The sequence below is a fragment of the Leucopleurus acutus genome (genome assembly GCF_964270905.1).
Source record: "Leucopleurus acutus genome assembly, chromosome: 5".
In the NCBI taxonomy this organism is placed as follows: domain Eukaryota; kingdom Metazoa; phylum Chordata; class Mammalia; order Artiodactyla; family Delphinidae; genus Leucopleurus; species Leucopleurus acutus.
In genome coordinates this window covers 114365020-114377432 of record NC_139147.1, presented here as the reverse complement: position 1 = coordinate 114377432, position 12413 = coordinate 114365020, and the positions used below count along the sequence as shown (strand labels likewise).

At 41.7% G+C, this 12413-nt stretch overlaps 1 protein-coding gene across 1 annotated transcript in view; it reads left to right on the top strand.

Moving 5' to 3' along the window:
* The first annotated feature begins 243 nt into the window (after nucleotides 1-243).
* TSC22D2 (TSC22 domain family member 2) overlaps nucleotides 244-12413 on the top strand; it is a 49995-nt gene continuing 37825 nt past the window's right edge. Inside the window, exon 1 of the mRNA XM_082839027.1 lies at nucleotides 244-2347. Coding sequence (XP_082695153.1) covers nucleotides 399-2347 — 1949 coding nt within the window. The 5' untranslated portion in view covers nucleotides 244-398. The remainder of the gene's footprint in view (nucleotides 2348-12413) is intronic.

Genomic DNA, 12413 nt, shown 5'->3' with positions numbered 1-12413 from the left:
TAGGCCTGCTGACCGCGCGGGGCGCCGAGCTGGACTGACCACGGCGGCCCGGAGACGCGAGGAGGAAGCAGCCGGCCCGCCCCTGGGATCGCGCTTTCGCCGCCACTGGGGGTATTGAATTGAGGCACCGCGACTGCGGGAGGCGAGAAGGAAGGAGGAGCCGGCGCGCGAGTGAGACGGGGGCAGAGCCGAAGAGACCGACACGGAGAAGGAAACGGGAGGAGGATGTCTCGCGGAGCGACCGACGCACAGATCAACCCGTGACTCTTACAGCGGCGGCCCTCAGACCCCAGCGCGGACGCGGACTTTGTCTTTGGGGGCCCTGCTCTGCCCTTCCTGGTTTCCGGCAAGATCGCAGAGGAGGCGGCGTGCCTCTCTGCCCTCCAGCCTTCCTCACCATGTCCAAGATGCCGGCCAAGAAGAAGAGCTGCTTCCAGATCACCAGTGTCACCACAGCCCAGGTGGCCACTAGCATCACCGAGGACACCGAGAGCCTGGACGATCCGGACGAGTCACGCACAGAGGACGTCTCCTCCGAGATATTCGACGTTTCTCGGGCCACGGACTACGGCCCCGAGGAGGTCTGCGAGCGCAGCTCCTCCGAAGAGACGCTCAACAATGTTGGGGATGCGGAGACTCCCGGTACCGTCTCCCCCAACCTCGTCCTGGACGGGCAGCTGGCGGCCGCGGCGGCCACTCCCGCCAACGGAGGAGGAGCCGCTTCGGCCCGCAGCGTGGCTGGGGCGCTGGCCAGTACCCTAGCGGCGGCCGCCCCCTCGGCCCCCTCCTCAGGGGCCCCCGGAGCCCCCGCGGTCGCGGGCCCCTCCGCCGGGCCAGGGACTGCCGCCCCCTCGCAGCCCCCCACCACTTGTAGTTCCCGTTTCCGCGTGATCAAGCTGGACCACGGCAGCGGGGAGCCGTATAGACGCGGCCGATGGACGTGCATGGAATACTATGAGCGGGATTCCGACAGCAGCGTCCTGACCCGGTCCGGGGATTGCATTAGGCACAGCAATACTTTTGATCAGACTGCGGATCGGGACAGCGGCCTGGGCGCCACCGGAGGGTCCGTGGTGGTGGTGGTGGCCTCCATGCCGGGGGCGCACGGGCCCGACTCGGGAACTGACAGTTCCTTGACTGCTGTGTCACAGCTACCCCCGTCGGAGAAAATGAGCCAGCCCGCCCCGGCCCCGCCGCAGAGTTTTGGCGTTGGGCAGCCGCAGCCGCAGCCGCCGCCCGTAGGTGGGGCTGTGGCTCCGAGCTCGGCTCCGCTGCCGCCGTTCCCGGGAGCCGCGGCCGGGCCGCCGCAGATGATGGCAGCCCCGCCGCCCAGCCAGCCCCAGGGCGCCGCGCCTGGCTCCGTCCCCCCGGGGCCCAACGGACAGGGTCTGCCGCTGACGAATGTAACCCTGGCGCAGCCCGGCCTGACCCTGCCTCCGCAGCCCGGCCCGGCCGTGGGCGCTTCTGCCGCGCCGCCGCCCCAGCAGTTCGCGTATCCCCAGGCTCAGATTCCGCCGGGCCATCTGCTGCCCGTCCAGCCCGCCGGCCAGAGTGAGTACCTGCAGCCGCACGTGGCCGGCCTGCAGCCGCCCAGCCCGGCGCAGCCCTCGTCCGCGGGCGCCGGAGCGGGCCCCGGCCAGAACGCCTCCTCCACGGGCGCGCAGATGATGGGCGCGGCCTCCCTGCCTGGCGAAGCCGTGGCCCCGGGGCCGGGCCCCGCGCAGGGCGGACCGGCCGCGCCCGGTCAGCCGGCCGGAGTGCCGCCGGCTGCCGTGGGAGGCGCGGCGCCGTCGGGCCTGGTTCCCGCCGGGGCCGGGCAGCCGCAGCCCGCGCCTCCGCCGCAGATGGGTGGCAGCGGCGCGCCATCGGCAGTGCCCGGCGGCCCTCACGCCGTGGTGCCCGGAGTTCCGAACGTGCCTGCAGCCGCGCCCGCTCCCAGCGTGCCTAGTGTGTCTACCACTTCTGTTACTATGCCAAATGTACCCGCGCCCTTGGCCCAGGCGCAGCAGCTGGGAAGCCATCCTCCGGTCAGCAGGAGCGGCAGCATCATCCAGCACGTGGGGCTGCCCTTAGCGCCAGGCACGGCCAGTGCACCGACGAGTCTACCGCAGTCTGACCTAAGCCAGTTTCAGACTCAGACCCAGCCTTTAGTCGGGCAAGTTGACGATACTAGAAGAAAATCCGAACCCCTACCTCAACCACCACTTTCTCTCATTGCTGAAATTAAGCCTGTTGTGAAGCCTCCTGTTGCAGATGCCCTGGCAAACCCCCTTCAGTTAACACCTATGAACAGTCTCTCCACCTCTGTATTCAGCATAGCTATTCCTGTTGATGGTGATGAAGACAGGTATGGAAATCTTATTTAAAATATTTGATGGGAATGCTTGACCGCACATTGTAGTTTAGGATTCAACTGTGGGAGGTTCTTTTCTCAATTTGAGGCCCTTAATGTTTCTAAATATAAAAATTAGTTTGTGTTTAGTAAAATTGATTCATCGGTTCTTGAAAAGACATTAATTTTAGATTACTGATGCTAAAAAAGATGTGTAAGGAGAGAATTGGTGTCACAGTTGTTCAGAAGCACTAAATTGGATAGATATGCAACATTGTTCATTCAGAAGGGCGGATTTTAGTTCAATCCTCTCAGTTTAGAAGTGGTGGCTAGTAGGTTATGCCGTGTAGGTTTGTCCCTTTATTAGGTATCAATCACACTTGAACACTTAATGGCAGAGTGTTTTGTCAGTGTGAGTTTTGAGACAGAGATAAAATTAGTTAAACATTTCCCATTCTGGAAAAACAGAAAGCCCTCTAGTAGAGAAAGAGCCACGTAAGGCATCTCCTCCAGTGTATCTGGAAAGGCTGGAGAGATAATGGTGAAATGTCAAATCCGGCTTTGAAGATCATATCTTCTTCAGCCCTTTAATAAAAGAGGATAGAAGGTCTGGAGGCTTCCCAGTGACTTCTTTAAGATGCTTTTTTTTTTTTTTTTTAACGCAAAAAGTGTATTGGAAAGATGTTCTTATCTTCCATCAGTCTTTTTACTACAGTCAAGGGAGGTGGGAGAGACTCTTGACAGTAGTGAAAGCTGTAGTTCTTGAAATTAGAGTAATTTTATAGTAAAAGTATAAACGTTAACAATTGGCTCCCTGTATTTAGGGGGGATGCTTTTAAATAGTTTAAGGGAAAATTGGTGTATTACTATACCAATTCTACTACAATTGATGTTTGGTTACGGTTTAATGAGGATTTTAAGTGGTTTTGAGGAAATGTCACATGAAAATTTGATGTAGTGTGTATAATGCAAATGTTTAAAAACTGACTTATTACCAGATATTACATTTAAAAATTACAGAGAAAGTTTCAGGTACTTTACAGTTGGAAATTTATTTTCTGAGGTTTTTGTTTTGAGAGAGGTTAATTTTAGATGTGTTGAAAGAGCAGAACTACTTTTATAGATTTCTTGAATAATTGGTATGTAGACTACAATGAGAGCTGTTAAAGCTTTTTCTTCCTATTTTCTTCTGAGTTCCTTCACATTCTTTTCTTTTTCATTTCGAATTAGCTTTGTATTTTTGTTATGTACTTCTTTTCGTTTGAAAAATGCTCACTGAAATTCATCTTCTTTGCCTTTTATAATTCAAAGTTCATCTTTTTTTTGTAGGTGACTTGCTTGTGGGGAGTCTTTCTTCCATTTAAGAACTCTTAGAGAGTACCACGTGTCCATGAGTGAGCTCAGCTAGCTAGTCATGGAGAGATTTTATATGGATGGGACTACCAAGTAAAGACACTGATTCCACAAGCCACTCAAATACCCCTCTTTACATTTTCTGCCATGTTTTACTTTTCACACGTAGGGGCACACCTGAAATGCCACTTGAGTTTATTTGTTCACCTTTGGTAATAGTCAACAGGCATCTTCCCTTTTCTAGCTGCCAGAAGCCAGTTTTTTTGTGATGGGTTGGTAAATAACCATTTGCTTACTACCTCTCTGTTCCTGTTGTACACTGTATCTCTTCAAGATATGATGACTGGTTTTCTCAACCCCTCACTACCGCAAAAACACACGCACACCTATGAATGAAAAATGTGTTTTCTCTCCTCTTCACACCTGTCAGTTTACAGCATTTGTAATTACATTCCCCAGAACTTTTTGGTGACGATATGGTATGAAGCAGAAAGATCTGTTGATAAATGGAAACTCTGGGATGTATTCTTTAGGGTATGACCACAAAGATGCATTTATTTCTTCTCTTACTTTATTAAAAAAGTTGAATTTCAAGAATCTCATTTCCAAACTTGTGACTATTTGAACTACAGATACGACTGTATTAGTGTTCTTATCAATTGTAACAGTTAATCCAGTGCAGGGGTTTTCATTTGTGTATAGTCCTATTTTAAATGTGGCGCTTCCCTCCCCCACCCAATCTTTTAAAATCTTCACTGCTTATCAAATGTGCATTTCTAATTTTTGTTATAGCCTTTTCATTGGTTTCTAATTTAACATGCCAGTTTCCAAGATGTAATCTTACACATTTGACTGTTTTTGTCACTGGACCAACACACCTGGTGAAGGAATAAATCCATTAAGTAGAAATAGTTTGGGGGTCTTTTTAAATTTGTTTTTTAATGGAAAGCCTTTGTAAAAGAGAGGGCATTTTTAAAGTTGTATCCTTGAAATTAAGTAACACAGTTTTTCCAGGCGTATGTTTAAATTACTGAGATGACTACTTTTGAGGAGATAGTACTGACAAATTCGTGATTTTAATGTGATTTTCGGTTGCCTTCTTAAATTAAAATCTTCGTACAATTTTATTTGCAGTCATTCAGATGTAAAGTAAAACGTATTGGAGTGAGAGGTCTTGAGTAATTATTAATAGGTTGACAAATTTCAGATCCTTAGAAAATATTTGTAAAAAAAGATGTTTGCCTTTTTAAAAACCATTAAGACGTTAGTAAACACAGTCTATTTCGTTGAGAAAAGGAAGGAAAATGGAAGATTAACAAAAAGATCAGGTGGTTTAAGTTGATATATTAAGCACTCTGTCTTGTGATTTTGTTTGCATTACTTGATACAAGGATCTGTATTGGCTCATTCTGAGACCATTTATTTTAAAGAATCAGACCTTATATACTATCATACCTTTAAAAGAGCTGATGGTTGTATATAGAAAATAAGAAAAGTGTTAAATTTGTGAGTTAACATTGCCGATTGACCATATGGTATTAATTAGCATGAAGTTTATGTATCATTCTAGTTTATGGTCAGTTGTTGAGATTCTTCAAATTGATTTTGTGTAAACTGGAGGATATAATAATGGTTGAAAATATAGTTCATAAAAAAATGCATAGACACTTTTACAGTGAACGTTACAAAATTTGTTTGAACTACCTACATGCTTAACAGACTCCTATTTGGTAAATAGGGGGAGGTGCAAAATATTACTGGCCCTTTTGGAAAAGGAACACGGTACAGATCATTTTCCATAGATAGCTGACCAATGTGAACTCTGTAGGCCACATGCCAGGAACTCTTATGAATGGCTGCAATTGTGAACTGTCAACTGCAACCAAAAGACTGTTGAAAACCTGATTGTAAGGATCCTCTAGTGGCAAATATCTTTATATCTTGTTAATAGTTTTATTTGTGTAGTTTGCTAATGACTGCTGATAAAATATTATAAATTCTGAGTGTTAAATAGTGTGTCCTGGTATGTGCTATAAATATGGATTTTGTTTGTACACTTCATATATATCTATATAGATGTATGTATGAGATATACATATATACACACTTCTTTTAATGGAGTTTTTTTTTTTTTTAACGTGACATTTAAGAGAGGATTATGTAAATGTATATGAGGAGGCAGAACTGTCACTCTTACTTTGTTTCAGAAATCTATAGGGAACTTTTTAGAACTCTGAAAAAGTCTTAGTGCATTTAGTCTTTAAAAATGAAAGCTCCTTAACTTGAATCTGTGTTTCTTTGGGAGCTTCTGGTTCTTTATCAGTATTGAAGTGTGGAGGTACTTTTGTCTTGCAGCTTTACAGTTGATGTTTAAATCACATGCCAGGTACCATCTTAGGCCTGTCTAAGTAAGTAAGGATTTTGTAATCAAAGTGTAGTATCTCCTGTGTATGAGTGACATCATTATTTAGTAGAAAAATGATACTGATGCTTTCATCAGAGTGCCATGTTGATGTGCTTTAGTCATAAACGTGGCTCTTAGTTAAGGAAATTATCGTAGATTTCCAGAAAGGCCGATGATCCAAAAGTGCCTGAAATTCCTAAAACCAAGAGTTGTATAAGTGGGAGCATGGCCTTTTTTATTCACAGTGATACACCATTGTTTAAAATTTTGTGTGAACTAAATTGTATAGGCTGAACATTGGTTAACTTTTTAGAAAATATAAGGGTTTTTATGTGTGTGGAGAAGACACACTCCAAGTAACTAATTTATTAACACTGTCTTTTTCTTGTAAGGGATGGGGAGGGTATCTTGAACTAAATTGCCTTTATGAGAAGTCATTTTTGTTTTTTCACAGTACTGGTAGTGGGATATATGCTTACTCCTTTATGAGAATAAATGTGATACCAATCTATTTGTTCTTTGAGAATTCTGATAGCACTAATTTGGAAATGATAAAACATGATACTGGATTTATGGATCTGGTACTTGGTAATTTAGAATAGAGTTTAGTCTTTCTCAGCACCAAAAGAGGTTGGAAGCAGTCATGCTCTATAGAGTCCTCTAGTAACAAAGAGCAGCCCCACCAATCAGATGGTAAAGAAACCAGTGAATCTCTTCCCTGAGGAATGGTTGATAGGGGAGTATAAAAGGATCTTGACTTTTCTCTCCTGAAATGGTAGAAGCTGGGGCGTTGTGGAAGTAGGAAGTAATGGCAGGTAACCAACACAGAAGTAAAGGTAGTGAAATGACATGAAATATGGTCTCAGAAGGAACAGGAACACATGTTAATAGTGAGGAGTAGTGGTCTAATTCCTTCTTTTAATAATTGTTTTAGACCAGTATGTATTTACTCTTCCAAACAGATACATTTATTTCTTAATTGCATTACTCTCGAAATACAAGAGAGGCTTTACAAAAACAGGTGTGTCTGGTTAAATGTAGCCTGAACCATGATGTTTCTAAGTAATTTTTTATTAATGGGAAGAGCAGATTTTTAATAAGAAATCTTAATTGATGACAATATTTAAGGGGTCTGTGTAGCGAATTTCCTGAATTGGAATAAATCCTTTAAGTTTGTTTTTTCTTTATACTAAACCAGTAGACTTGTGATTTGAACCTGTTCTTTAAAATGGTGTAATACGAATTACCGCATCACAAAGAATATGCATGCCTGAATCATTGGTATAATTTAGGCCTTTCCCACAGCAATTCTGTTGTTGTTTTTTTTGTTGTTTTCTTGTGTTTTTTTTTTTTTGGCTGCATTGGGTCTTCGTTGCTGCTCTGGGGCCCTCTCCAGCTGCTTCGAGCAGAGGCCACTCCTCACCACGGTGCCCTGGCGCGGCCTCTCCCGTCAAGGAGCACGAGCTCCAGGTGCGCGGGCCTCAGCAGTTACAACACACAGACTCAGTAGCTGTGGCCTGAGGGTTCCAGAGCGCAGGCTCAGCAGCTGTGGCGCAGGAGCCCAGCTGCTCCGTGGCATGTGCAATCCTCCCAGACCAGGGCTCGAACCCACGTCCCCAGCATTGGCAGGCGGACTCCGAACCACTGCACCACCAGGGAAGCCCTCCCACAGCAATTCTTGAACATACCAGATTGAGATTACTCTATTTGTTATATTCTTAATCTGGCATTGCTTAGGGTAAAAATTGGGACTCCTCCGTAAAGATTTAGGAACAGTAACCAATTTGTATCATTCCTATACATCATTATGTGACTTTCATGATATAATTTATACACTTCAAATTTGGCTGGTAATATTAAAGGTATATTGATTATCTGCTTTACCTCTAAAAAGTATGTGCATAAGTTCTACTTTTAAATCAGGTAAATTAAATTTCATATATGCTACTCTGGATTGCTTATCTCTCAAATTTAAAGCCCCAAATCAGATAAAAGTATTTCGTTTTATATCTTTGTACTCAAGCTACCCTTTGTTAAAAAGAATGAACTCACATTCTTTAAGTTGTACATTTGTATATGACAGGTATGTGAAAATTCTGTAGATGATTGAGTTAATAATTTTAATAGTGTTCACCTCGGACATATACGATTAGTAAATGTCTTGATGATTTATACTCATCAGAGTAGGCAAGACAAATAAGTGAAGTCTGAATGTTAAATTACTTAAAGCCTCCTTTCCTATAAGCTCTCACTGTACTTTGACTAAAGAGTATTGACGTATAGAAGAGAAACTACGATTAATGTGTCAATTATTATAAATAATGCTGGTGTGTTTTAAATGTTCTTTGTAAAGGTTTAGGCTATCCATCTTCATTATTACACAAGTAAATTGTTTAATCTGTGCATGAAGGATACCCAAAACAAAGTTTAAGGCTGACTAATTTCTTAAGTAGAATTAGAATTCAGTTTTACTAACAGGTTTTGTAAGTTAAACCAAAACAAATCCATGTTATATGGTCTACCTAACTTTTGAAAACAAAACAAAAGCAAAAAAAGGAGAGGGGGCTCCTGATCAAATAAATCAATAGTGTGTTTAATTATGTACTATAGCGTATCATATGAGTAACCATTATAGACAATGGAGTCAGGCATGCCTGGGCTGAAATTCAACTGTGCCGCATACTTGAGACATTTGACGTTGAGCTAGTTATTTAGCCCTCTAAGCCTTGTTTTCCCATATGAAAAATGGGGATAATACCTACCTTGGAGAGTTTGAGAGGATTAAATGAGGTATGCAAGTGATTTGTGAACAATCATGCATAACCTAAAACAGTATGTGTGGCAAACATACATCACAGAAACATCAGTGTTTCAGTGTCTACACTGTTTTTCCAGATCAACTCTTGACATGCTACAAACCATACCAAGAATGTTTAGTTTTGATCCAAAAATGTAATTGGATGGCATGGATATAATCAGAGAAAAGGAGACATTGTTTCAGGCCAGAAAACTCATGATGTAGTTAAGTGGTACAGCAAATTGTGTTCTAATCCTGGCTCTTCCACCATTTAGCTGATTTCTTTGGTCAAGTCATTTAATTTGCTTGGTTTTCCTCATTGGTAAAATTAGAATTTGAGCCTTTGGTCAGATTTTAAGATTCCCTGAGTATGAGTCCATACATAGACATGTTTCATGAGAGAGCTGCCAACTTAAACCTTCCTCTTGGTCAAACCCTTTTCATGCCCCCAGACTATTATGTGACAAAAAATGAAGTTTGCAGATACCCGTTAAGTAGGTTGAATGCCCCGGAAAACATTTAAAGTGGCAATATGTGAATCATTCAACTTTCTTTGTGGTTTCTGAGTAGTAAGTACTGGGATACAGAAATAAAACTATCCTGCCCTCCAAGATCTCAGGCTATGTGAAAATAATTACGATTTGAAGTTGCATACTTTGATATACGTTATAGGCTGTGATGGAGTAAATTTAAGTTATTAATGGGAACAATTTAGGACATCAAGTCAGATTTGTGTGGGGATGAAGTAGTTAGACTGATTTCTGTTTAAAATCAACTTATTCTCTGCATAGGCAATACATTTATACAGTTCAAAATTCAAAATATATGACTATAAATTGAAAGCCATTCTGCTACCTCTGTCTTCCAGCCACCCAATTTCTGTCCTCAGAAGCAACCCATTATTACTTTTGCTTTCTTCTGAAGCTAACTCTAGAGTTGAATCTTAAGAGTCATTCAGATTAGGTCACTGATGAGAGAAGCAGATGATTTTCCAAGTAGAAGGCAGTTTTGTGTAACAATATGGAAGAGTGAGAATATGTCAGATTTGGAACATGATGTGATTAATTTGACAGTAATCAGAGTGAAGGGTTTAAATGTCACGGAGAGAAATGGAAATTTTTATCGTTTAAGTCTATGGTTGCTGTTAAGGTGTTTCTTGAAGCTTTTATTGTTAAAGTAGTATGTATCTTGGAACCATTTCAATACACTTTTTAGTGATTATTGCATTTTTAATTAAAATCTTGTGGTAAAGTTGTGTATAAGGAAATCCTGGGGGAGCTCTGAATCCTAGAGGTGGAATTCTCCAATGGAGTGTACTAAATAGCTTGGTATACCTGGCTCTAAGTTTATGAATTCTGTTTGCCTTAAGTGTTCTGTTTGCCTCAGTAGTACCTTAATAATGGTGAAATATTTGGTATATGTTAAGATACTGTACCAAAAGTTGATCTTTATACAGCATATTTGGAAATCATAACCCTATGTTAAACATAGACCAGGCTTAATTGTTTCAGACCGTATGTATACATAATCTCATTTTATCTTTTCAGTAACTGTAATGAGTGTTTTTCTCCCCTTTTTTATGGATTACGGAAACTGAGGCACTGAGGATTTGAGTCACACAGCTATTAAGTCACACAAGGCATAAGGTCAGATTCAGGCCTTCTGACTCCAAAGCCAGTGCTCTTGGATATTCCCAGAGTTAGTTTTGTTTTATTACTTTACTGACTGTAAGATAGGATGAAGGAAAAGCTTCAGTTGCCCTGATCTGTTGTGTTGTAACCCTTTACGTAAAGGATATTTTTTAAATCATTTAAAATCCCTAGATGATAACGTTGGAGATGGCCCTTGTTCCTCGGCTTACTGTATTTCCCTGGTTTCTATTTAGAGATTTCTGAAGTTGAGCTTTGACATAAGAGAAGGAGAAGGTATTTGCTGAGGAGAGGGCTCATGTACCTCATTCCTTAAGCGTCAAGAGTTTTTTAGCTTAGTTTTGAGGTAGAATATATACGGATGTTTCTCCTCGCTATTATGTTAGTTACCCTACAAAGATAGTATCTTAGTTTAGCAGGTAGACATATGTCACATTTAAGTTACTTTCTCATGTACTACTTTATGTACTTGGTGATTATCATGACAGACTGTTCAGTATATAAAGTCAAGAAGTATTTTGTTCGTTGGTTTGGAAAATTTTCTACAAATAGGAAAATGGTGTTTTAGGTGAGTCTTCCTAAGAAGTGCTTGATTGGCTTTATATTGAGTTTAGTAGCTTACGTTGACATCAAATGTTGTTAGAGAACTGTTTTCAAATTTTATTTCTTGAGCAGAAGAGAATTTGTGACCAAAGCTGCATAAAATTCAATATTTCTAACACATTTTTAATATCATTTGCCTCTTGGTGCCTTCAGATTTCATAGACTGTAAACTTGAAATGATCCCCATTAACAGTGTTTTCCATGAACTCTTAATTTCCTCAATTTTATGCCATTCCAAAACAGAAGTCTTTGATGATCAGGCCCTTCAGTACTTATAGATGGCTCTTTTGAAGTTCTTGATCAACTATGTTTCATAGACATGACTCCTTTAATCTGTGCTGCTAATCAATGTTTTGAGACTAATTGTTGCTATTTGCGAAAAATCAGTTTATGGATAACATCCCAGCTTAAGTATTCCAGAAACCAGAAATTTCATATTTTATAGTAAGACTAAATGTTTATCCTTGGAATCTCAAGTATTTAAAATTTTTTACACTACATAGATTCTATAACTCCATATGGCTTATTCATTTTGAATATATATGTAAAAAGGAATTGTTAACTGCCAGCTTTTGCAACCTAAGTGTATTTGTTGACATGTTCTAAAGACTTTTAAGTCCATTTATAGTGCTGTATTTTATTTCACAGTTATTTTTCTCGCCCCCAAGATACACGACTAACTGCAGATATGTTCTCTTTTCACCTCTACATTTGACCTATGAGAAACATTTCGTTATTAGTATCTATGCTGTAAAAATACTGGAATTTCATAACTAAAGTCATGTGACTTTATTTAAAACCAATTTATTTGGCATTTGAACTTGATTCAAATTAAATATATATGTATATATTTTTCCAAAATCAGGGGATCTGAAGTTCTTCTAAAGAATATCTCCCTTAAAAATATATTGTAGGAAAAAATATATATATATATATATATTGTAGGGCTTCCCTGGTGGCGCAGTGGTTGAGAGTCCGCCTGCCGATTCAGGGGACACGGGTTCGTGCACTGGTCCGGGAAGATCCCACATGATGCGGAGCGGCTGGGCCCGTGAGCCATGGCCGCTGAGCCTGCGCGTCCGGAGCCTATGCTCCGCAACAGTGAGAGGCCACAACAGTGAGAGGCCTGCATACCGCAAAAAAAAAAAAAGATATATATATATATATAGTAAATGTTCTTTAATGAATTTTGAATTCCAAACTTGCAGAATAACTTCCAAGTTTACTCTTTGTTATTTTCTTGTATTTACTACCTTCCTCTTTGTGTCACTCTGT